This window comes from Mus caroli, unplaced genomic scaffold (assembly GCF_978045245.1).
Source record: "Mus caroli unplaced genomic scaffold, Mus_caroli_1 scaffold_6, whole genome shotgun sequence".
NCBI lineage: Eukaryota > Metazoa > Chordata > Mammalia > Rodentia > Muridae > Mus > Mus caroli.
In genome coordinates, this window is record NW_028227261.1 from 52,687 (window position 1) to 74,798 (window position 22,112).

Below are 22,112 nucleotides of genomic sequence, written 5' to 3' on the forward strand. Positions count from 1 at the left end.
CAATGCAGGCCGACCGGCTCTCACAGCTCAAAACCCTGCATAAAACAGTAACAACCGTTCCCACCCGGGAAACAAGGCTGAAAATCTGAACAGCCCTGCCCACCACGCCCAAAGGGAAAAAAAAATCTTTTTTTTTTTTTTTAAAGTAAAGGGCTGGCCCGACCACACGCCTTTTATCTCCGCACTCAGAGACAAGCGAATCAGGGTTAGCTCTGAGTGCTGTCTATGAGACCAGTCTATACAGAGCAAATTCCAGGACGGCCACGACTACCCAGAGACTCTGTCTCGAAAAACCAGATAAAGAGATAGATAGATTGATAGATGATAAACTGTAGGCAGGCAGACCAACCGACCAACCAAGGGCTGGATAGAGATGGTTCGGACTTAAAAGCACTAGCTGCTCTTCCAGAGGACTGGGGTCCAATTCCCAGTGTCTACGAAGTGCTTCACAAATGTTGGTAACTTGAGTCCCAGGAGATCTGATGCTCTCTTCTGGTTTCTGTAGGCACTCCACACACGTAATTTATATAATACACAAATAGGCAAAACACCCATACACATAAAATGAAAAAAAAATTTTTTTTAAGTCAAAGGACACCCAATTCCTTGGCGAGCCTGGGTGTGACAAGAATGCTGTATCCATGTCAATAGATAATTGCACCTCTCAGACGCTAGCAGCCCCCATCCGCCTAATGCTCAAATATGTATGTATAGGAGCGCTGAGCTTTTCCACACGCTTGTGAAAAGGAGGCCTGAGGATAAGACTGGAGGGCTAGTGTCCAGCTCTACCCTAGTGCTATGGAGTTTTGTCAGTCACAGCAAGATCTAGCAGGTGAGTACTGGGGCACTGGAACTTGAAGCTAACCTAGGCGCCAAACGAAGGTAGGTGCTCCTTGGAAGAGAGCAGGGATGGGAGTGGAACTCCCAAACGGAGGGAAATTGTCAGCGCATCGCTGATCCGGTTGCGGGTGGCAGCAGGTCCTGCAACCTTGTGTGAAGCAGGGCGGGCGGCGCCGAGAAACAGGGTCTGCGGAGACTGGCGAGCGCCGGAGTGGACATAGCGGCCAGGCAGTCTTCCTACGGTCCGAATCAGTCAAACAGCGTTGCGGTGTCTGTCGCGGGTTTGGCGGCTGAAGTTATGCAGCCCCGTGGCGAGCGGCCTGCGGGCAGGACGCAGAGTCCTGAGCACAGTAGCCCAGGGCCCGGGCCTGAGGCGCCACCGCCGCCCCAGCCGCCGGCGTGAGTAGATTGGAGGGATGGAGGGAGGGATGGCGCCCTGCAAGAGGTGGTGCAGGGTCTCAGCCCTTTGGTTATACAGCCACTATTAAACAGATCTGCAGAATGGGGCAGAAGGGCTGCTCCCAGGGCCGGGTGAGGTCAACATGGTGAGTGGGATCTTGGGATTCACTTCAGAGGGACAACGTTTGCCAACTTCTCTCCAGCGCCTACAGTGCTCACAATGAGTGTTGAGGGCACGGCTCCCTGGGAAATGCTTGGGCACTAGATGAGGAGCTTGGAGCCCTAGGAGAGGTAGTCAGCAGAGGAAGAGGGACAGGTGCCAGTTGAGAGCAGGCTTAAATTTATGAAAGAATCTGCTCTGGCTCCAGCGAGGTTCCTTGACAGGAGAGAGATCTAGAGCCCTGGAAAGTGGCAGTGAGTGACAGGCTGGTCCTTGATGGGCTTTGGTCCCTGATGACTGAACTACTGCAGCTGCCTTGGCTGTGCTGGGAGTTCTCAAAGGTGGGTGAGTGGCTCTCTACAGTGTATAAACATTGACCTAGTCCTGTGGCCTGCAGCCCTGAGGCAGAGCGAGCTCGGCCCAGGCAGGCCCGGCCTGCAGCCCCGATGGAAGGTGCGATGCAGCTGTTGAGCAGAGAGGGTCACAGTGTGGCACACAACTCAAAGCGGCACTACCATGATGCTTTTGTGGCTATGAGCCGCATGCGGCAGCGTGGCCTCCTGTGTGACATCGTCCTGCATGTGGCCGCCAAGGAGATCCGTGCTCATAAGGTGGTGTTGGCCTCCTGTAGCCCCTACTTCCACGCCATGTTCACAAGCAAGTACCACATACAACAGTCTGGGCAGCCCTAGTGGAATCTCTGCAGATCTCCCCGGGTAGGCTGCCTAATCCACTGTTTTCACAGATGAGATGAGTGAGAGCCGCCAGACACATGTGACACTGCATGACATTGACCCGCAAGCCTTAGACCAGCTGGTGCAGTTTGCATACACAGCTGAGATTGTGGTGGGCGAGGGCAACGTTCAGGTGAGACATGCCATTCCTATACCCATGTCCCCTGAGATATCCAGCCCAGATCTGTGTGCCCTGGCCTCCCCATGCCTCTCCCCAATATCCAGTTACTCTGTGCTCTTCTGGACCCCTCCTGCCTCACTCATCTTCATGCCCCAGACTCTGCTCCCAGCTGCCAGCCTTCTACAGTTGAATGGTGTTCGAGATGCCTGCTGCAAGTTCCTCCTGAGCCAGCTCGACCCTTCCAACTGCCTGGGCATTCGAGGATTTGCAGACACACACTCATGCAGTGACCTGCTCAAGGCAGCACACAGGTACGTGCTGCAGCACTTCGTGGATGTGGCCAAGACTGAGGAGTTCATGCTGTTGCCACTGAAGCAGGTAACCACTGAAGCAGGTAACATGCCAGTTTGGGCCCAGCCCCCACCATGTATTGCCCAAGCCCAGACCCTAGCAGCCAGTGTTCTGCAATCCTCATTTCAAGTTTCTGGTGCAAGTTTCACCCTATGATTCATTCCCTGGCCATCTCCTCCCAACCCTGTTTCCATCTTCTCATTTCACCCAATCATTTGTTTTAGATGCCTGTCTTTACCGCATTCTAGGACCATTATTTCCCAGTCTCTGATTCTATGTACCTGAGACTACTTAGGACCTTGGACACCCCTCACCCCTCTACCCATCTACTGGGAACAAAATCTGTGAATCTTGACTCTGCCTGGTTCTTCACTCTAAGAACATTAAGTGTGTGTGTGTTTGTGCATGTACATGCACATGCCCTCTGTCTGATACTCTCAGACACGTTCAGGGTTTTCTGGGCCCTCCCCTACCCAGATGTCAGGTCTGAGGACCTCTCACCCCCAGGTGCTGGAATTGGTCTCTAGTGATAGCCTGAACGTGCCCTCAGAGGAAGATGTGTACCGTGCAGTCCTGAGCTGGGTCAAACATGATGTAGACACTCGGAGGCAGCATGTACCAAGGGTGAGGCCAAGTCCTGGAGCTCCCATGCTGTCTGGAAGGGAATGCAGGTGGCTAAGGTGTAAGCTTACTTCTTCAAGTCTTTAGCATCTTCCATCCAGGGACTCCTTTGGAGTGGTTCAGCCACCTGTCTCAAGAACCAATCTTACAAGTGCTATAGGCACCTGAGTGGGTCTTAGCTCTGGGCCAAGTATGCCCTAGGGTTTTGCCTTACATGGCACTTCCTGCCCTAGCTGATGAAGTGTGTACGGCTGCCTCTGCTGAGCCGAGACTTCCTATTGGGCCACGTGGATGCTGAAAGCCTTGTGAGGCATCACCCTGACTGCAAGGATCTGCTTATTGAGGCCCTTAAGTTCCACCTGCTGCCTGAGCAGAGAGGTGTTCTGGGTACTAGCCGCACAAGACCCCGTCGATGTGAGGGTGCTGGCCCTGTGCTCTTTGCTGTTGGTATGCTAAACCCCTTCTCCTTCCCATTTTGCCCTAGGCCATCTACCCCAACTCAGACTATAAACCCAACCCATTATACTTATGACCTGTGTGTCTCAAAGACCCTATAGGATGGGGCCCACTAGTGTGACCCAGTCTCTATCTCTTCCCACCCCTGGAGCCTTCATGTCTTTGTACTTGGGTCACACTAGAGTCCTCTGCCCAGCCTTGAGCCCCTTTATTTATAGTTACCCATCTCCAGGTGGTGGGAGCCTGTTTGCGATCCATGGAGACTGTGAAGCGTATGACACTCGGACTGACCGTTGGCATGTGGTGGCCTCCATGTCTACACGTCGGGCTCGTGTAGGAGTCGCTGCTGTCGGGAACCGACTGTATGCTGTAGGCGGGTAAGCATAGAAGCTGGCCATGTAGGCTGAAAGGTTTGTCATATGCCTGCCAGGCCATCCTTGATCAGTAGCGGACTCTTCTCCTAGCTACGATGGAACCTCAGACCTGGCTACGGTGGAGTCCTATGACCCTGTGACAAACACATGGCAGCCCGAGGTCTCCATGGGCACAAGGCGAAGCTGCCTAGGTGTAGCTGCCCTGCATGGGCTCCTGTATGCAGCTGGTGGCTACGATGGGGCTTCCTGCCTCAACAGGTAGTAGTTTGGGTTAGGGCCCCAGTGGCTTTGCAGGGTTGGCTCAGCAGCAGCAGATGAGGCTGACTTGACTATGAAGTCACATCTGGCTAAGAGAATGAGGGCCTAATCCAGGCTACTGAGTCCTTAAGGCTTCCTTACCTCAGGGCACAGCATCAGCAGGACCTTGGCACCATTCTCCCCCTGGAGGGGCCCTCCCTCCAGTCCAAGCAGCCAGTAGCCTGTACCCGCCCAGCACACCTTGCTCTCTGTTCATAGAGTCTGTGATGCCCAGGATTTCAGCCATAGCTTTAGGGGGAATGAGGGGACAAAGCCTGGGCAAGGATCACTTGACTGTTGTAACTGAACATCAGCATTATTCTGGTGTCCACAGTGCTGAACGATATGACCCACTGACAGGAACATGGACATCCATTGCTGCCATGAGCACCCGGAGGCGATATGTGCGTGTGGCCACACTTGGTGGGTGACAGGACCTGCTTCCCGTGGTACCTGCTTTCCTGCATATCCCCTTCCCACCCACCCCCAAAACTCCTACACCCTGCAGGAGCTTCGTGGGTATATTGCCTTCCCACAGATGGGAACCTGTACGCCGTGGGTGGTTATGACAGCTCATCACACCTGGCCACCGTGGAGAAGTATGAGCCCCAGGTGCATAGCGCACCCCTATCACAATGTCCTCCTCTAAAGTGCTGGGGGGAGTGGGGCATAATCCCAGATTCTGGCCATCTGTGACATCCAAGGGGTCTGCTTTCTATATCCCACCCCTGACCCTCAGATACCCAACCAAGAGTAGAGTCTATATGGTGTCAGGGTTGGGGTGCCCTTGGTGGGTCTGCCTCCAGCCTGTCCTCTTGTCTCTACAGGTGAATTCATGGACACCTGTAGCTTCCATGCTGAGCCGGCGCAGCTCAGCAGGAGTAGCAGTACTGGAGGGTGCCCTGTATGTCGCAGGGGGCAATGATGGCACAAGCTGCCTCAACTCAGTGGAGAGATATAGCACCAAGGCTGGTGCCTGGGAGAGTGTGGCACCCATGAATATCCGCAGGTGTATAAGGCCAGGGGTGGGTGGTGAGTGGTTCTGCCACTACATCTGGTTTATTCCAGGAGTGTAGCTTCAGGGGTTATGCACACAGCACCTCAACAGTACAGCAGGTCCTTGGGTTCCTCCCGGGCATATGGGGCTCCTTTCATTGCCCTGTCCCTATGGTTGCTCCCTCTGTGCCCCACTCATTTGGCCTGTCTCTTGGCTTGCCCCTTGGGCTTACTCTTGCCTATCCAACTCCCCAGGAGCACACATGACCTGGTGGCCATGGACGGCTGGCTCTACGCTGTGGGGGGCAATGATGGCAGCTCCAGCCTCAACTCCATAGAGAAGTACAACCCGAGAACCAACAAGTGGGTGGCAGCATCCTGCATGTTCACAAGACGCAGCAGTGTGGGTGTGGCAGTGCTGGAGCTGCTCAACTTCCCACCACCTTCCTCACCCACGCTGTCTGTGTCCTCTACCAGCCTCTGACACATGTCAGACTGCACAGAGGCCCTGAAGCCTCCCACATGCCTTAAACCCTACGGGGTGGCCCTACCACCTCTGTCTCCTCTACCAAGTGTTAGGGCAGATCACATACCCCACCAGAGATTTCCTGTTCTTCTGTCTTGGTCTTGGTGTTCATTTGTCCTTGTTCATTTATTTGTGTGCTGTTTGTTTACTCACTTATTTATTGATTCAATATTTACTGATGGATGAGAAGTGCTGCAGCTACCGGTTCACACATTTACTATCAATTGTCAGCTCTCCTGCATTTAGGGGACCAAGGATCCCTTCGGAGTGTTCTCTTGCCTATCTCCCTTTGTGGAACAACAGAGAATGCTGGGGGTAGACACTCACTGAAAGAGGATGAGCAACATAGCTGGGCCTTGCAAACAGTAAGGGGCAGAGCAATTTGTCGCAACAGGAGCAGAGGCAAGGGCTTTCTAAGAAGATGCAGACCCCTAGCCAGCGCTTTGCACACAGCACTTATCTGTCTCTGCCAGGCACTGTCCCTGAAGGACACAAAGCAGACTTATTTCCTATGTCTTGTGTATACAGTGTGATGTCTTTTCTGGGTCTTCTATGGAGCTGGGCACACAACATGCACTTAGATCCTACACAGCAATATGAGCCAACTTGAACAATAAACATGTTTCTTGGGCTCCATGGGCCTGAGGCTGAATGTCCATCTTTGGCCCCCTTTGTACCTTCTGCTGTGGGTCTACAGCACATCTTTGGCTCCTCTCTGGACAACAAAGTGAAGGTCTACAGGCAAGTGTGCAGCCAGACTCAAATGCTACATTAATGACTGGGGCTGCAAAATGGCACTTCTGCATCCAAATGGAACAGAGACTAGTATATCTGTTGACCAGCAGAGACTGGCTGTCATCCTAGTCTTGAGGCTCCTGTGATCTGGGAGTATGGGGCAAATGAGGAAGATAACCTTAGGAACCTGAGAGGCATGCGGCCTCTTTCTTGCATTTGATTAAGCTTTGGGAACCCTGACTTCATTCTGGGTAAGGGTTAGCTCAGAATGAAGAGAAGCTGGGGGAGGGTTCAGGTCTCCCTTTATATGAAGTTGCACCTCTTGAGCAGCTGAGAGTGAGCAACACACCCCCTACAGTCACCAGTGACTCAGACAGCTGGGATTCATGTGGAAACAGGATGTGTGCACCCTGGCAGGGGAGGGGCAACTGGGAGGGAGAATCCCTGCCTCCATAGAACTTCAACATCTAGGCACCTCCACTCTGAATACACGTGTACAGGGTATATAGAGACCAGGCCTTTCTGGCCAGGTCTATGCAGAGTGCTGAGATGAGGGTTCCTGGTCCAATCAGGAAATATCTATCCTACCCCAAGGCTGATTGCCTTGGGCCTAGAAAACCTGGGCCCTCACTGGAAGGTTTCCCTCAAAAGGGGCCAATCCGAGCCCAGAGAGGAGCCTCCCCAGGGTAGGGGCAGGGCGTCCTGTGGCTACGCCCACCAGCGGGAGGCGTTAACAGAAGGAACCAAGAACCCAGACCTGTCGACCTGCCCAGCACAAGCTAACAGCTGCCATCCATGGGGAACAGCCACTGCGTCCCTCAGGCCCCCAGGAGGCTACGGGCCTCCTTTTCCAGAAAGCCCTCGCTCAAGGGAAACAGGTGAGGGGTGCCTGGCCACAAGGGAACAGGGTCTCCCTGGACCTGCTGCCTGGACCAGGCCTTGAGCCTTCGGTTTCCCTTGTTCCCAGAGAAGACAACGCCAGGAAGCTGGCTGGCTTGTTTGGCACCGAGGCTAGGCCTGATGGGGACACCGCGGCTAACAAGATCTTCCACTACATCCCTGGGACGGTGAGCGGAGGGGCGTGTCTGGCTGGAGTGGTATGGCACGGGGCCTGGAGTCTGAGTACAACTTTGTGCTTCCCCTGTATGATTGTGTGTGCCACAGTGTGAGTGATAATGTGGGCAATCACATCTTCCAGCAACTTGGGGTGATCCCTGGTCTGCTTGGAGGGATTCAAATCCAAAGCAAGATGAGGAAGTTGGCACTGCTCCTCCCTGGGGAGCTCACTCAAAAGTCTAGGCTGAGAGTGAAACCAAGACTAGCACTGAGTGAGTGGTGAGCAGGCAGAGCCAGCCCAGTCTGTTGTATATCCAAAGAGACAGTGGCCCCACCCTCAACCTCCACTGCCCCAACTTGGGTCTTGTTGGGCCGAACACCTGTGTGGGAGCTTCTGGTAAATAGCATAGTGTAGGCCTCAGTCCCCCAGTGTTACTAGTCCACTAGTTTCCTTTATGTGGAGCCCACAGCTACCGTGTTGCCATCTAGGCAGGCACCCATCCCCATACAGCAAGAAGCCAGCTAACCCTCCTGAGATCAGAAGGCTAAACATTCTGTGGGTTTAATGACTCGCTGAGGAAAAACATATCTTTCCCCTCCCCTTTTCCCAACTCTATGGCAATACTTGAGAGGAGCCAGGACTGCAGGTCTGACAGGAACACCTCCTACTCTGCTGTTCGTGGAGAACCACACCCACCCCAATGGGCTGGGATCTGTTATATATGTGCAGCCTCTACCAGGGTTGGGGCAAGGCTCCTGGATTCTTGGGTGCTGCAGCTGATGCAAACTCCCAAAGTATACCTTTCTCACAGGATCCTAGGAAACTAGGAAAACTGGGAAACCAGCCTCTCCTGGTCTCTGGGGCCCCAGGGATTTCTACAGACAGGTGTCACCTTTAGAAACCTTACTGCCTCAAAGAAATAAAGAGGGAAATGGGGCCTGGCGTGACCAAGGGTGGCATCCCCTCCCTATGGACACATCTCAGACCCTGACTCCCTCTAGTCAAGCCCAGGAAACAATTCTAGGAAGGAGTCCCAAAGTTCCAGAGTAGTTGACACAGGCCCTAGTCAGAGTAGTAGGTCCCTAGTCAGATCACAATAACGGGAAAGTGTGACCCTCAGGAAGTGGGATCAGGAAAAGGGACCCTAGCCAGGCAGAGAACCAGTCCTGAGCACCGTACATGGACTATGAACTCTAGATAGATTTTGCATCTAAACAAGAACTAGCCCTGCCACAATCTTAAGCTGAGCCCTCAGCTGTCTGAGCACCAGGACCAGCTTCATAGCCTTTCCTATTCATGGCCTATTTTTCAGTGCCATCCAGCATACATTTCAACACTGGGTGTAAGTACAGGAGGCCCCACCCAGAGTCAGTGAGGATATGAGCTGTTTTTGTCTGTTCACATTCCTAGGGCCTGTACTAGAGGTAGCTCAACTTGATCTGTGTATAGTAGCCCATGCAGGTAGTCCTTGACAGCTTCCAAAGGCAACATAGCACCTGTCCCAAGCTTGTGGCTCACAACTTACTCCATTTCTGATCTCTAAAATGATATAGAGGATTCTTCAAAGACTGTCTAAAAGTTGTGTAGATGTTGGACCTACCTCTTTCCCTGCCTCCGAGAACATCCCAGGTCATGTTCTAGGCTATGTGGAGTCAGCAAGGAGCAAAACAGAATAAGACTTCTGTGGTCACCTTCTTCCATTACTGTCAAAGATAGTCAAGACAAAACAAGAGAAGCCAGTCTAAACCAGTACTAAGTGAAAAGCAAAAGCTGAATTTTAGGACATTCAGAAAGAAGATAAAACTGAACAGAGAGCCCACAAAGGGGTAAAATGGGAAGTTAGGGCTGAGCAGAGACTTACACACGCAAAGGTGAGACATTATGTGTCTTACATAATGGAAAAAGGAAGGAGAGGACTGGGCCCCAAGTTTAGTCATAGAGAACACCTCAGGCCATTGCCAATGCTCTACCTTCCACTGTAAGATAAGTAGTATGTGGTGAGCTGGGATAGCCAGCATAGACTCACAAAAGCTGACTAGTACCTCTTTCCAGTTCCAAGTTCATACATCATGAGTTACTGAACTCAATTTGGGCAATGTTGGCAATATTTACACTAAAGAAATTAGTAAATATTACAATAAATATTGGATTTTTCTTCTTTTTCATAGAACTAGATTTAAAAAAGAAACTTTCAGCTGCTACTGAAAACCTGAGAAGGCTTTGAGTATTATCTCATTCTTCTATAATATAACTTCTGAATTTTTGGGCAAGTCTGAGGGTGTTGAATGAACAAAGTGAAGTTGCACAGAATAGGCAGTATTGAAGATAAGGACTGAACTCAGTGTATACCAACTTAAGTCTATACCATAGAGCGCATAGCTGTGACTGTAGGGAACATTATATGTATATGTGTGGTTATACACATATTCCATTTTTTATGTGACGAGGCTTAGGTGTGTGTGGTGTACATGTATGTGTGTGTTCTTGATGAATGTATTCTGTGGCCATGCATGGACAGATCAGAACTATATACAGAAGCTGTGTGTATATCGCCTGGGGATCTGGCCCCATCTGGTCCCTCTCTTGAGCCCTACTCCCTCAGGACATCCCGGGCCCAGAACATCATCCAGAAAACCTGGAACAGCCATTCCTGAGTGTATTCAAAAAAGGGTGGCGGAGGACACCTGTGAGGAACCTAGGCAAGGTTGTTCACTATTCCAAGGTTCAGCTGCGATTCCAGCACAGCCAGGTAGGAGCCACACCAAGTTGGGAAATACATGGGAACCAACATCCATGCCCAGGGCTGTCTCCCATCCTCTGAGACTAGTGGCTCTGCTCTCCCCTAGGACATCAGTGACTGCTATCTAGAACTGTTCCCTTCCCACCTGTACTTCCAGGCCCATGGTTCTGAAGGACTTACATTCCAGGTGAGTGGTACAGACAGAGGGAGGGAGGGACTATGTTCCCTAGGAGTCCCTGCAGCCCCTCCTATACTATCCTGTGGCAGGGACTGCTACCACTGACGGAATTGAACATCTGCCCGATTGATGGGTCCAGAGAACATGCCTTCCAGATTACAGGTGTGTGGAGAGAGCTGGCCTGGCCACAACTGGACCAGGACCTCTAGACCTGGCATTGGAGGTCCACTTACAGCCCTTGGAGAGGAGACTTTCCTGTGGGCTTCTGTGAGTTCTGAGCTTGGCCCCTAGCCCACTTGACTCTTCTGCCCCTAGGCCCACTGCCTGCCCCACTCCTTGTTCTCTGCCACAGTGAGGCCGAGCTCAGCCACTGGCTCTACCACCTGGAAAAGCAAATGGCTCTCTTGGGTCTACAACGATGTCACTCAGCACCCCCACAGGTCAGTAGCAGGAGCCTGTGAGTCCTCCCCTCATCCAGACTCTCTGCCTGCCTTTGACCTATTCTTTCCTCCTCCTCAGGGTTCTCTGGGAGATAAAGCCCCCTGGACCCAGCTACAGCGAGCATATGGGTGTGATTCCATGAGCAGTGCAATCTGTGCCTCAAGGGTCAAGCTGCAGCATCTGCCCTCCCAGGTGGGTGGGGAAAGACCTGAGGTGTAATGAGATGGGGAAGGATACAGGAACAAGTTAGGCTGGACTCCAGGTGCCCAACCGCACTCTACCCTTTGACCCCTTACAGGAACAGTGGAACCGGCTTCTGGTACTATATCCAGCATCCCTGGCCATCTTCTCTGAGGAACCAGAAGGCCTTAGCTTTAAGGTTGGCCCTCTCCACATAGACCTGTCCAGAAAGGTGCCCTTTCTGGGGTGGGGGGCGGAGACTCAGAAACCTGTATTTCAGGGCCTGTTGGGACAGAGCACAGGGCTCCACCTATCTGGCCCCACTGCCCTGGTCAGTCTGGTCTCTGTTCTGGAACAGAGCAGGAGTCTCCACCCTCTAAATCCCATCTCATCCTGCAGGGACATTCTTAATCCTGGAGTGGGTGGAATGGAACAATCTACTTCTTAGGATCTCTGGTGCATGTTCCCCCTCTGAGCAGCTTCCTTGAATCATGGAGAGGGGGTGGTGTGTGTGCATGTGTCTAAGACTAAAGCATGACACTGGTGTGCACTCACAGTCACTGAAAAACAAAACAAGGGGGCCTCCCTCACAGGGGATGGTCCCTATTAGCATCTGCCTACAACTGACATTAGTTGGTGAAGATCCAACAGGAGGTAGAGTGGAGATGTTCCAGAACAAAGCTGCCCGGCCTTTCTCAGAGTGTCATCCTTAGGGCTAAGTGGCCTGAGTTTCCAGCCCAGCTCTAGAGAGCAGGATGGAAGAATAGGGCCAGGAAGAGGCTGAGATGACCCAGATAAATACCTAGTCCTTTTTCTACAGGGGGAGCTTCCACTAAGTGCCATCCATATCAACTTAGAAGAGAAGGAAAAGGAGATTCGCTCCTTTCTCATCGAAGGTAGGGTCCTACCTAGAACTATCCACTGCTTGACCGGACTTCTGGGAGGGGTTTGAGTTTGGTGGATGCTTCATCTCTTTGCTCTGTGGGATGAGAAATGTACTTGTCCTGTCAGACCTTAGTTCACATATCTGTGTGCTAGGCCACCTCATCAACACCATCCGTGTGGTATGTGCCAGTTATGAGGATTATAGTCAATGGCTGCTGTGCCTCAGGACTGTCTCTCACAGGGATGGGGCCCACCTACCGCCTGGCCCAGAGAGTTTCCCAGGATTACAGAGACCCACACAGGTGAGGAGTCAGTGAGATCCCTGTAACTCGGGTTGTGGTAGTGGTACAAACTAGGGAGCAGAAAGTTAGGTCCAAGCAGGACCTAACTCCTGTCTCCTTATAGATAAGGAGACAGATCCAGCCACTCACCTTACTTCTGCTACTTAGGTTGTAGGTAGAGGCCGAGGTTCACTCTCTTCCAATGGACGGACCAGCTGGAAATTAGAGTGTCCAGTGTTCCCCACCAGCCAATCCCTCCCTGAGTCCTCAGTGCCAACCACTATAGGCTTCCCTATCCATCCTGTACCTGTAAGTACCTAAAGGAATGACATGGGAGTGGAATTAAAAAAAAAAAAAAAAAAAAAAAAAAAAAAAAACGGGCGGTGGTGGCACACGCCTTTAATCCCAGCACTTGGGAGGCAGAGGCAGGTGGATTTCTGAGTTCCAGGCCAGCCTGGTCTACAAAGTGAGTTCCAGGACAGCCAGGGCTACACAGAGAAACCCTGTCTCAAAAAAAACCAAACCAAACCAAAATAAAACAAAACAAAACATGGGACTTTTGTCTCCTGGGGAGCCTAGGTACCATTGTCCCATACTGGTGATTACTGGACCATAGTTAAGGAGGGCACATGAACTGAAGAGACCTCCATTCAGCCTCTTAGAAGATTCTGTGGGAAAGAAGCCCCGGAGATCTTTCTGACTTGTTCTTGGTTTCCATAGAACCAGACCAACTCTAACTGTGTCAGCACTGGCCAAAAGAAGATGAAGCACAGTGACAGTAGCCAGTCTCCCAGAGGCAGAGCTCAAAGAGAAGTATCTGACTCAACTGTCCCACTGCCCCTGCACCTGGACCTGACCAAGGTAAGCCCACTACATACCCTGACCCCAGGCCATTTTCCCTCCTGGTTCTACTTCCTTACTTATGTAGATGATCCTAGAACTCAGAAACTTCATGGTCTAAGAACAGAAGGCTCTTGATGCATCTCATTGAGGTAACCCATGTGCTCCCTTCTTGTAGATGAGTGCACTGAACCTAGAAAGTGGCCCAGAGGCTCAGGATCACTCTTCGGACATTCCACACTCCCCGCTCTATGCTGATCCCTACACACCACCAGCTACATCTCGCCACAAGATTACAGACATCCAAGGCCTGGATGAGGTCAGTACTCTACTAGGTGCCAGGACTGAATATGCTACAGTGAGATCAGAAGATGTCAGAAACCTGAAGACTATGAAGGGAGGATGTTTCTGGGCAAGGGATCTCTAGGCTTCACAGTGATCCCAGACCAGGACTTCAGGTAACCCTCATTTTCCCAGCAGTTCCTCTGTGCGGTACAGACATCGCCTGGACCTGACCTATCAAGCCCGTTCCCCTCAGTCTCTGTGTCTGTGCCTGTCTCTGAATCCAGCTCTGGAATCTCCAGCTCTCCTGGGCCTCTGGGCTCCCACTTACTCTCCAAGAAAGGTGCCCTGCAATCCAGAGCTTCCCAGAGACACCGGGGTTCCTTCAAGAGCAGAGGCCCACAGCCCTCAGACTTCCCTCAGTTTGTAAGTCACATTCTACACTCTGGTGTCAAAGCCCAAAGATCAGGGGATATTGGGTAGAGAGTTCTAGGACTCCAAGGAGAAAAACAAGAGAATATGGGGAAGAGAGAAACTGTGGACAGAGACAGCGTGGTAGGACAGGAAGCTGGAGGGTAAGGAGAAGAAAGTAGCAAGGGCTTGGCAGATCAGGTGGGCTGATCTGTGCTGACTGTAAGACTTGTATTTTGGGGCTTCCAGGTCACCCCTGCCAGAGAAGGTAAACCCAGTTCCCTGCCACCTCCCCCAGGTAAGTGAGGGTCTTCTCTCCTAAAGGGAAAGGGGTGCTACTTCTTAAAGGCTGATGCCTGAGTTGTCTCTGACATCCCTACTAGATGAAGAGGCTCCTATCTGGAACAAGACTTCCTCTCCCTCCCACCAGAAGTGGTCACAGCCCAGGAAGCCTGCAGTGGAGGGGGGATTCATCCAGTGGATCTGATGGCCCCCAAGTGGGCTGCTGCTTCTCAAAAACACAACCACCAGCACCAACCTGGATAAGACTATGCAGTTATACCAGTTCTTTGACTTACATTAAATATACCAGGGCCTAACCCCATCAGGTTAAGGATGTCTCTAGAATTCTGAGGATAGAAGCACCTCTCACCAGGCTCTAGCTCCTCAGCTCTAGCAGCTAGAGCAGCTGAAAAGAGGTAACTCTAGGAACAAGCCAGTGAGGGACATCAATAAGATTCTGGACAACCCCAGAGGCTATACCGCTAGGGGAGAAGGGTAAGAGTGCTAGAGCAGGTGAGTGTGAAGTACAGAGTGCTGAAAAAGTCAGGTTGTCAAGCTCAGCCTTGTGAAGTCAGAAGATGTGAGGGTCAGAGATCAGTAAGGTGAGAGCTATTACAAGAAGCAAAGGAGTTTAAGAAGATCCAGTACTGTTGGGTGCATAGGGTAAGGCTAGTCAGAAAGATTAACACCATAAATGAGAAAGAGATTTTATTGGTATTGTGTCCCTGTGTTCCCCTCTGAGCAGCCAGAGTAATCTACCATCCTAAGGACCTTTATCTGCTGTCTTGGGTAGAACCCCACCCTGAACTGACTATCACTGTGTTACCTCAGTCCCTTCGCCTACCTTCCCACTCTACAACTTCTCCCAACCTTAGCTTCATTCAAGCTCCCTTTAGTATCAGGAGGCAATCCTTCCATAGGATGCTATTAAATTCTATGTATATCCTGTCTGGGGCTCTTGGAGAATATCCAACCCTGCCCCATAGATCCCACATTGGAGAAGCCCCAGAAACCACCCCTGGAGCATACCTTAGAGCAATGATTTTCAACCTGTGGCACACAACCCTCTTGGTAAACCTCTAGCTCCAAAAATATTTACATTATGATTTATAACAGTAGCAAAATTTCAGTTATAAAGTCACAATGAAAATAATTTTATGGTTGAGGAGTACTACAACAGGAGAAACTGTATTAAAGGGTTGCACCATTAGGAAGGTTGAGGACCACTGCCCTAGAACCTATTCACTGACTTAGGCCAGGCTTGCACAAGCTGTGCATCAGGGATCAGGGCCTTGGAGGCCCTAGCCAGCCAAGCCTGCCTTTCAATAGGGCAGAGTTCTTAGACTGCCTCCCTCTAGCTTTGAAGACACTTAGTAGCCTCATCTTGGCCTAGACATATCCAGAGGGGCCTTGTTGCTTTGACACTTATTGTAGAGTCCTCTTCTGCTGCTCATTTTTATTTATGACCAGACAAAAGGCAAGGTGCCCATTTAAGTTTCAGATAATAAATAATTTCTTCATATAAGTACATTTCAGGAATTTCATGTAAATTCAAATTTGCTAGGTGCCCTGTAGTTTTTCCTTGCAATTCTGATATCCTATTACCCAGCTCCTTGCTTAGTGCCCACTTACCCACAACCCTGAATCTCTACCCTTTCAGGTATGGAAAATGCCCTTGGCCTTAGTCAGTGGCTGGACCCTTAGGTTGAGTCTAAGTAAATCAGTACCAAGGGCACTGTCTCCTTCCTACATGCCTTAGAAGACAGGGATCAAAGAGTGGAGAGAAGAGCAACATCTTGTCCTTGTCACCTGGGTTCATCTTCATGCTCCATGCTTCACCAGGCCAGCCTGGCTCCTAGCAGCTGGGGTTTGAGCTGGAACTGGATCTTGGTCTGCCACTATGCCCTCTCCCAACCTGACGGCGGAAGTAGCGGATAGCAGAGATGGTGCCAATGTTGGCGAGCAAGACTGTAAGAAAAGCAGAAGATATCTTGAGTGCCAGCTCTGGCTATTTCACTGACTTCTGCCTGCATAACCCAGTCTTCAAAGGACAGTGTGTTGGAGGTAGGTTAGCAATGACAAAAGCAAAGTCAAAGAGAGCCTGACTTTCCCATGTACCCTGCATCCCTGCTGGCCCAGCAGATAAGGTAAACAACCATAGAAACAACTATAGACCCTATGCTTCTAGGCATAGTACCCTCGTCCCAGGACCTCCAAACCTGTTTTCCAAGCATCTGGGGCTTGTAGATCTGAGGTTCTCACAGCCCAAGTGGCAAAGGCAACAAACACCAGGCACATGTCGTTTTGACTGAATGTAAATGAAGTAAGGGGGCTCCGTAGTTCTCCTAAGAAAGAGAAGGACATTAGATGCTCCTCTTTGAGACATGCCTCCCATAGAAAACCACCTGTCCTAGACAAATCTTTGGAGTCAGATCTTTCCCATGACTTCTCTTATTTAAGACACTGGATAGCCTGTGATAATTGAGTCAGAACAATTAGGGAGATTTGCCTTTTGGGTCTTCTGTTCTCTGGTCTGTGACATGGGTTATAGAGGAGAACAGAGATATTTTTCTCACACTGCCTCAAGCAGCATAGCCTGAGTATGAATGGGCCTCTAGTGCCAGGCCCCTAAAAACTAGAGGAAAGTCCCTGATGGCATCTAGGACTAGATCTAGGACAGTGGTCAGTGACAAGGCCAAAACCTCTGAAGTGTCTGGCTTGAGCTGCCTGATCTTAAATGTTTCCTGGGATAGCGTAGGAGATTATTCTTCCTTCATGTAGATCCCAGAGCATGAAAGAGCACACATACGTACAAGCAGATGATCAGGGTCATCCCCTGCCCCTCCACCATATCCTCTTACCCTACCATATCCTCTCCCTGGACAATGTGTTTCAAGGACCTGGATGGGGCTGGGACCTGATAAACACCTACCTGCCTTCCTGATTGTTAAGCTAAGATGTTCTGCTGTAGGTGGAACAGGCTTGGTGGATGCCTCAAGCCCTACTTCCCTGGAAAGCTCTGAGGTCTGCATCTGGATATGAGTGGCTGCAGGCTGTCTGTTCCCAAATCCTTCCTCAGTGAAGAAGTGTTCATAGACCTCAGGGATGGAAATAGGCACCAAATCTCCAGGGGGAACAGGTGCCACAGTGTCTGCTCTTGGTGGTGAGACTGGAGAGTGTCCCCTCTGACATCTTGATCTTTGGGCTCTGCTATCCCGAAAAAAAAACTCGCATGTGTCAGGCCATTGGACTTCATCCAGGGCTTGACTGGCTGCCTCTTCGTCCTCTACATCTTCATCTTCCTCCTCAATGGTGTCACAGAAGAAGAACTCATAGGCCTCAGGGAGAGTCACTGCAAAGCAGTTTCCAGACTCAGCCTCTGCTGATACAGAGGATATAGGAGGAGGCAGGTGTTTGAGGATCCGAGGCTGGGGGAGTCGGGGCCCAACAGCCACAGCATCCCAGGCTGCAGACCCCCCACGGCTTCCTGCTGCTGTCCTGGGAACTGGGGGCTGGTCTGGGGTTAGGAAGGATGAACCTGTAGGCTCCCCTGACCCTGAGTCTTCATGGCTGGGTATAGCCATGGAAAATCGTACTTTCTTCTTCTTGGGGGCTTGGACAGGACCTAAGCAGGACTCTCCTGAGGAGTATCCTGAGGACCCTGCTGAGAACTGCCCTACTGGCTTCTCAATGTTTCCCCCTGGAGGTACAGACACACCTGTATCCACCATGGCAGCTTCAGCCTGGGAAATAGGGGATAAAGAAGGCTTAACAGGTATAGACACACTCTCTTTAGACGCAGTCTTTGAAACATAATGAGGCAGATCTGTACAAAGCACATCCACTGAGGCAGGCATAGAGGAAGAAACTTCTGGCTTGATCTCTGAGCCTGCTGCAGATAGGTCCACATGCAATCCAGGTGTGCAAGCAGATGCAAATTCAGCCTTGTCCAGTTGAGACATAGAGGCAGGTGTAGACAAAGCCATGTCAGGCTTAGAGGCGGGTGTAGACTGATTTGTATTGGGTTGACATTTGAAGGCAAGTGTGGACAAAGACATGTCAGGCGTGAAGGGATGTGTAGATGAAGCTATGTCAGACTGAGGCTTGGAGGCAGGTTTAGGCAAAGCCACATAGGGTTGAGGCTTGGAGGCATGTGTAGACATATTTGGTGAGGTCATGGAGATATCTGGATGAACTTCCTGGACAGGTTTGGATACCACATGTAACACAGCTCTGGATGTCTTTCTGATCTGGTCTGTATCTTGTTCAGTTATCAGAATAGGTGTAGAAAGATCCAAGCCTGACTCCTCTCTGGCCATCTGTTCAGGAATACTAGAGCCATGTTCAGGAGCACCTATGGAGTCAGACTGTGGCTTATCCTGCTGGGATTTTGCTATTAGTGTCCCAGACATAAGAGCCTCCTTGGGCCTGGTAAGCTGTGGGGAGCTCATCTGGATAGCAGCAGAGTCCAGAGATCCAGAGTGCTTTGTCCCCTTGGCACCTACAGCACGCCTCTTCTTACGACCAGGGTTCCGCGGTGAAGCTTCAAGGCTGTCAGGGGGACTCTGAGGGATGTCACTATGGTCAGGGGACTCAGGACTATGAGGGGGTTTACTGGGAGAGCTAGGGGCAGGGCCTTGCAAAAGCCTCTGCATCTTGTCTCTGTAAGTTGCTGACCCTGGAAAGGACAAGGCCTGGCCAGGACAGACACTGTCTAAGCTGGGGAACAGAAGGGCTTCTGACTGTGTGGACGTGCTGGCTACCTGATGACTGGCCTCCAGAGCCAGGACAGGCTCACACTGAGACCTGCTGACCAGCTGCTGAGCAGCCACGTCCTCCAACTCACGGCTCTGTTGTCCCCTCCCTTGGGAAACCAGCTGCCCAGTGAAGAGGGGTGGAGGCCCAGGGGGGCTGCTTCCACTGCTGTCCCCTTGGTCAATGTCACTGGACAAGAGCTCGTCACCAGAGGCCAGGTCAGCCTGCAAGAGGCCACACTCATCAGCAGTGGCTGAAAACTCGGCCCATTCCCGATCACTGAGCTGGACACTGTACTGGAAGTTGTCCATTGCACATCAGCAACGGTGCTGGAGTGACAGCAAGACTTTGGGCCAGGCAGGGTCTTCACAAATCCAGGCTCCATGTACTAAGTAGCACACACTGCCACCATCCTGCCTGACCTTGTAGCACCTGCCCCCTCCCTGGCAGTCCATTTCTATCTGAAAGAACCACGGGACAGACTTTGCTTCTTCCAGCTTCTTCTACTTCATTCTTCTGAGTGAGATATCTACTTCAGTTTCCCCTATTTCCAATTCAACTCCAAATAACAGTACTGTGACACACTGTCACAGTCCTAAAATGAAATATGATTTCATATTAGTGAAGTAAATTAAAGACCAGTGTTAGTCATGTTTGGATGGTGTTCCCTCACATCTCTGAGATCTTTCAATGGAATTGATTTCCCTTCTCCAACCCTGTATACAGTGTTCTGCATCAAAGACCACCCATCAGAGATCAGTTCTCTATGACAGTCATTCCTAGCCTCCCCAGTTACCACCACTGGCAGCTAACCACAGAAAAGAATCTATAGTATCCAGCAGGTGACTAGCCTTCTGTATGACGACCTTCTGCCAGCCTTGGCTGGAACAAGTTTTCTGAGCTTACCAAGGTCATGTTGGTACTGGCTAGAGCCTACTCAGAAGTTTATAAGAGGAACCTAAGCCAGAGGTCATAGAACTTAAATAAGAACCCCCTGAACTCCAGCAATCCATTCTGGCTGTCCTCAGGGTCTGTACTCCTATCTATTCCTGCCCTGCTAACCAAGGCCCCATTTTGCCCTATCTGAGTGAACTAAGATGATCTGAGCTAGCCAAGGGCTTCAGTCTCTGACCCCCAAATGGGCCGTGGCCAGCTATGTCTAGAATAAGGAGAGTAGAAGGTCACTATGACTGGAACAGTCCTGAGTGAGAAAAGTCACTGGGAGCTTCCTACCTATCAACCTTTCTCTCCTCTCTAATCCTCTGGAGATACCATGATAACCTATCTTTCCTGCCATTAGGACCCATAGAAGAAAGGGGCTAAGTGTATCTTACCTGGTTCTCAGCAGCCAGCTAGGGCCATGGAGCTATCATCTAGAGGCCTGTCCCCAAGCAGCTAGGTGCTAGACTTCTTAATGCAAGCTCCGCCCCTACTTCCAAAAATATCCTGTCCCTGGGATCACTTATGACTCGTGCCAGTCTCAGAGCCAAGCCACAAATAGATGGCATTTGAGGGGACTCCAACAATATGAAGGACATTTTCCTGGTATGGGGCCAGCACTGGGGGTTGGCATTAGCTAAGGTCACATCAGATTCTAGGCAGGTCTCCCTTCCCAAGAAGAAAACCCATGCTTCCAGCTCATTATGAAACTTCAGTCCCACCCTGCCTACTACCTAAATGTCTCTAGCCCAATCTTGCAGACTATATTGTTGACTTAGATGTGACATCCAGGGCTCATGGAGCCTCCTAGGCATTGCTAAACCTGCCAGTGCAACTAGAAGAAAGTAGGTGCATTCACTGTTCTTGTGAAGAGATCCCTACGTAGGTACTGACCCTATGTGCTCAAAAAAGATTACACAAGGTCAATGGGACAAAGTGTAATCTGTTGTGAGAAAAGTGTATTTGTTGGATAGTCCTAGGACAGGATGGCCACTCTACCTAAAGAAGACATGAGCAGAGCAACTAGCATCTGTGCTGAGCTCCTTGCTAGGTCCATGAGTACCTCTCTAAGACGGGCACTAGGAGACCTTTCTAAAGGGCATGAGATGGGCTGGAGAGATGGCTCAGTAGTTAAGAGCACTGACTGCTCTTCCAGAGGTCTTGAGTTCAATTCCCAATAACCACATGGTGGCTCACAACCATCTGTAATGGGGTCCAATGCCCTCTTCTGGTGTGTTAGAAGACAACTGCAATGTACTCATATACATAAAATAAACAAATAATTCTTAAAAAAAAAACTTTAAAGGGCATGAGACACAGAGAAAGTAATTTTCACACAGTCAGTACATAACAGAACAGGGTCCTTAAGCTCTGCTTATTTGTTTGTTTACTTCATACTGTCCAGACTGACCTCAAACTTGCTTTGTAGTTAGGCTGGCATCAAATTTACAATTCTTTTATGTCAGCCTCCAAAGCTCTAGGATTACAGGCATGTGCCACTATTCCTGGATACTGCTTATCCCCTTAAAGACATTGTTCTAAGCTGGGCATGGTGGCTCACACAGTTAATCCCAACACTTGGGAGACAGAGGCAGGTGGATTTCTGAGTTCGAGGCCAGCCTGGTCTACAAAGTGAGTTCCAGGACAGCCAGGGCTACACAGAGAAACCCTGTCTCGAAAAAGCAAAAAACCAAGAGAGAGAGAGAGAGAGAGAAAGGAATACAGGGTCAACAAGAGGGAAGTGGGGGGTGGTAGGTCTAGGATAGAAAAGGGTCTTACTATAGGGCTGGGAGAGAAGGCTTTGCTAAAACAAGCATACATGAGTTGGCTCAGCCTTCAGAAAGAAGCCCTTTCTTCCACTCACACCTCAACTCTGAGCCTTCTCAGTAAGAGGTTGGGAGCAGATGTTTGTCCAAGGGAAAGAATCTGTAAGTATTCTCAGTCTAGGCATGAAGATGACATGTTCATAGTACAGATAATTTTAGAAGCCACAGTTATAGATAGCAAGAGCAGCCTGGTCAGTAGGCACAATAGATGAGTTGGCAAAAGGAAGGGTAGCCAAGGCACCTTGAAGACCAAACTGAAAAGGACAAAGCTTTGCCTGAACTGCCCCTGGAGGCCACAAGAGGGCACCAAAATTCTACTGTCAAAGGAAAAAACCAACTTTCTGGAAGTTGTCCTTTTGTCTGCCTACCTACCTACCTACCTACCTACACACACACACACACACA

At 50.6% G+C, this 22,112-nt stretch overlaps 3 protein-coding genes across 8 annotated transcripts; 2 read left to right on the top strand and 1 right to left on the bottom strand.

Annotated features, from left to right (window-relative positions):
- The first annotated feature begins 1,025 nt into the window (after positions 1 to 1,025).
- Positions 1,026 to 6,531, top strand: Klhl17 (kelch like family member 17). Of its 5 annotated transcripts, none has more exons than XR_015047270.1 (12): positions 1,026 to 1,239; positions 1,797 to 2,056; positions 2,145 to 2,266; positions 2,411 to 2,632; positions 3,113 to 3,229; positions 3,460 to 3,673; positions 3,915 to 4,059; positions 4,147 to 4,317; positions 4,688 to 4,757; positions 4,862 to 4,952; positions 5,181 to 5,362; positions 5,605 to 6,531. XR_015047270.1 is itself a non-coding variant. In XM_029476323.2 (12 exons), exons 1-12 carry the CDS (start codon positions 1,139 to 1,141, stop codon positions 5,831 to 5,833), a joined length of 1,956 nt encoding a protein of 651 aa, XP_029332183.1. In that variant the 5' UTR covers positions 1,026 to 1,138; the 3' UTR covers positions 5,834 to 6,531. The 5 variants fall into 5 exon arrangements, 4 of the variants coding, with proteins under 4 accessions (XP_029332183.1, XP_029332184.1, XP_021015297.1 ...); XM_029476323.2 differs by having other exon boundaries at positions 4,688 to 4,776; positions 4,862 to 4,965; XM_029476324.2 differs by having other exon boundaries at positions 4,688 to 4,776; positions 4,892 to 4,965.
- Positions 6,532 to 6,621: 90 nt separating this feature from the next.
- Positions 6,622 to 14,634, top strand: Plekhn1 (pleckstrin homology domain containing N1). Of its 2 annotated transcripts, none has more exons than XM_021161128.3 (16): positions 6,622 to 7,488; positions 7,578 to 7,677; positions 10,270 to 10,416; positions 10,514 to 10,594; positions 10,675 to 10,747; positions 10,901 to 11,025; positions 11,105 to 11,218; positions 11,325 to 11,405; positions 12,027 to 12,102; positions 12,245 to 12,393; positions 12,541 to 12,681; positions 13,093 to 13,233; positions 13,391 to 13,531; positions 13,690 to 13,920; positions 14,155 to 14,203; positions 14,289 to 14,634. In XM_021161128.3, the coding sequence occupies exons 1-16, from the start codon at positions 7,406 to 7,408 to the stop codon at positions 14,390 to 14,392; spliced, it is 1,836 nt and encodes a 611-aa protein (XP_021016787.1). In that variant the 5' UTR covers positions 6,622 to 7,405; the 3' UTR covers positions 14,393 to 14,634. The 2 variants fall into 2 exon arrangements, with proteins under 2 accessions (XP_021016787.1, XP_029332186.1); XM_029476326.2 differs by having other exon boundaries at positions 13,693 to 13,920.
- A 253-nt stretch (positions 14,635 to 14,887) lies between these two features.
- Positions 14,888 to 20,364, bottom strand: Perm1 (PPARGC1 and ESRR induced regulator, muscle 1). Its single transcript, XM_021161637.3, has 4 exons — positions 20,277 to 20,364; positions 17,120 to 19,537; positions 16,407 to 16,532; positions 14,888 to 16,155 (listed from the first exon to the last, which is right to left on the bottom strand). The coding sequence occupies exons 2-4, from the start codon at positions 19,251 to 19,253 to the stop codon at positions 16,043 to 16,045; spliced, it is 2,373 nt and encodes a 790-aa protein (XP_021017296.1). The 5' UTR covers positions 19,254 to 19,537; positions 20,277 to 20,364; the 3' UTR covers positions 14,888 to 16,042.
- Between the last annotated feature and the right edge of the window lie 1,748 nt (positions 20,365 to 22,112).

What these genes read in the sequence shown, in the direction of transcription:
- Perm1 (XM_021161637.3), bottom strand. Translation starts at nt 19,253, where the DNA reads ATGGACAACTTCCAGTACAGTGTCCAGCTCAGTGATCGGGAATGGGCC. An exon ending in CTTAACAATCAGGAAGGCAG is followed by an intron (nt 16,533 to 17,119) that starts GTAGGTGTTTAT and finishes TCTCTTTCTTAG; the next exon opens with GAGAACTACGGAGCCCCCTT. An exon ending in CCCAGATGCTTGGAAAACAG is followed by an intron (nt 16,156 to 16,406) that starts GTTTGGAGGTCC and finishes CTTTTCTTACAG; the next exon opens with TCTTGCTCGCCAACATTGGC.
- Klhl17 (XM_029476323.2), top strand. Translation starts at nt 1,139, where the DNA reads ATGCAGCCCCGTGGCGAGCGGCCTGCGGGCAGGACGCAGAGTCCTGAG. An exon ending in CCGCCGCCCCAGCCGCCGGC is followed by an intron (nt 1,240 to 1,796) that starts GTGAGTAGATTG and finishes TGTGGCCTGCAG; the next exon opens with CCCTGAGGCAGAGCGAGCTC. An exon ending in GGAGGCAGCATGTACCAAGG is followed by an intron (nt 3,230 to 3,459) that starts GTGAGGCCAAGT and finishes TTCCTGCCCTAG; the next exon opens with CTGATGAAGTGTGTACGGCT.
- Plekhn1 (XM_021161128.3), top strand. Translation starts at nt 7,406, where the DNA reads ATGGGGAACAGCCACTGCGTCCCTCAGGCCCCCAGGAGGCTACGGGCC. An exon ending in GTCACTCAGCACCCCCACAG is followed by an intron (nt 11,026 to 11,104) that starts GTCAGTAGCAGG and finishes CCTCCTCCTCAG; the next exon opens with GGTTCTCTGGGAGATAAAGC. An exon ending in TGCAGCATCTGCCCTCCCAG is followed by an intron (nt 11,219 to 11,324) that starts GTGGGTGGGGAA and finishes GACCCCTTACAG; the next exon opens with GAACAGTGGAACCGGCTTCT.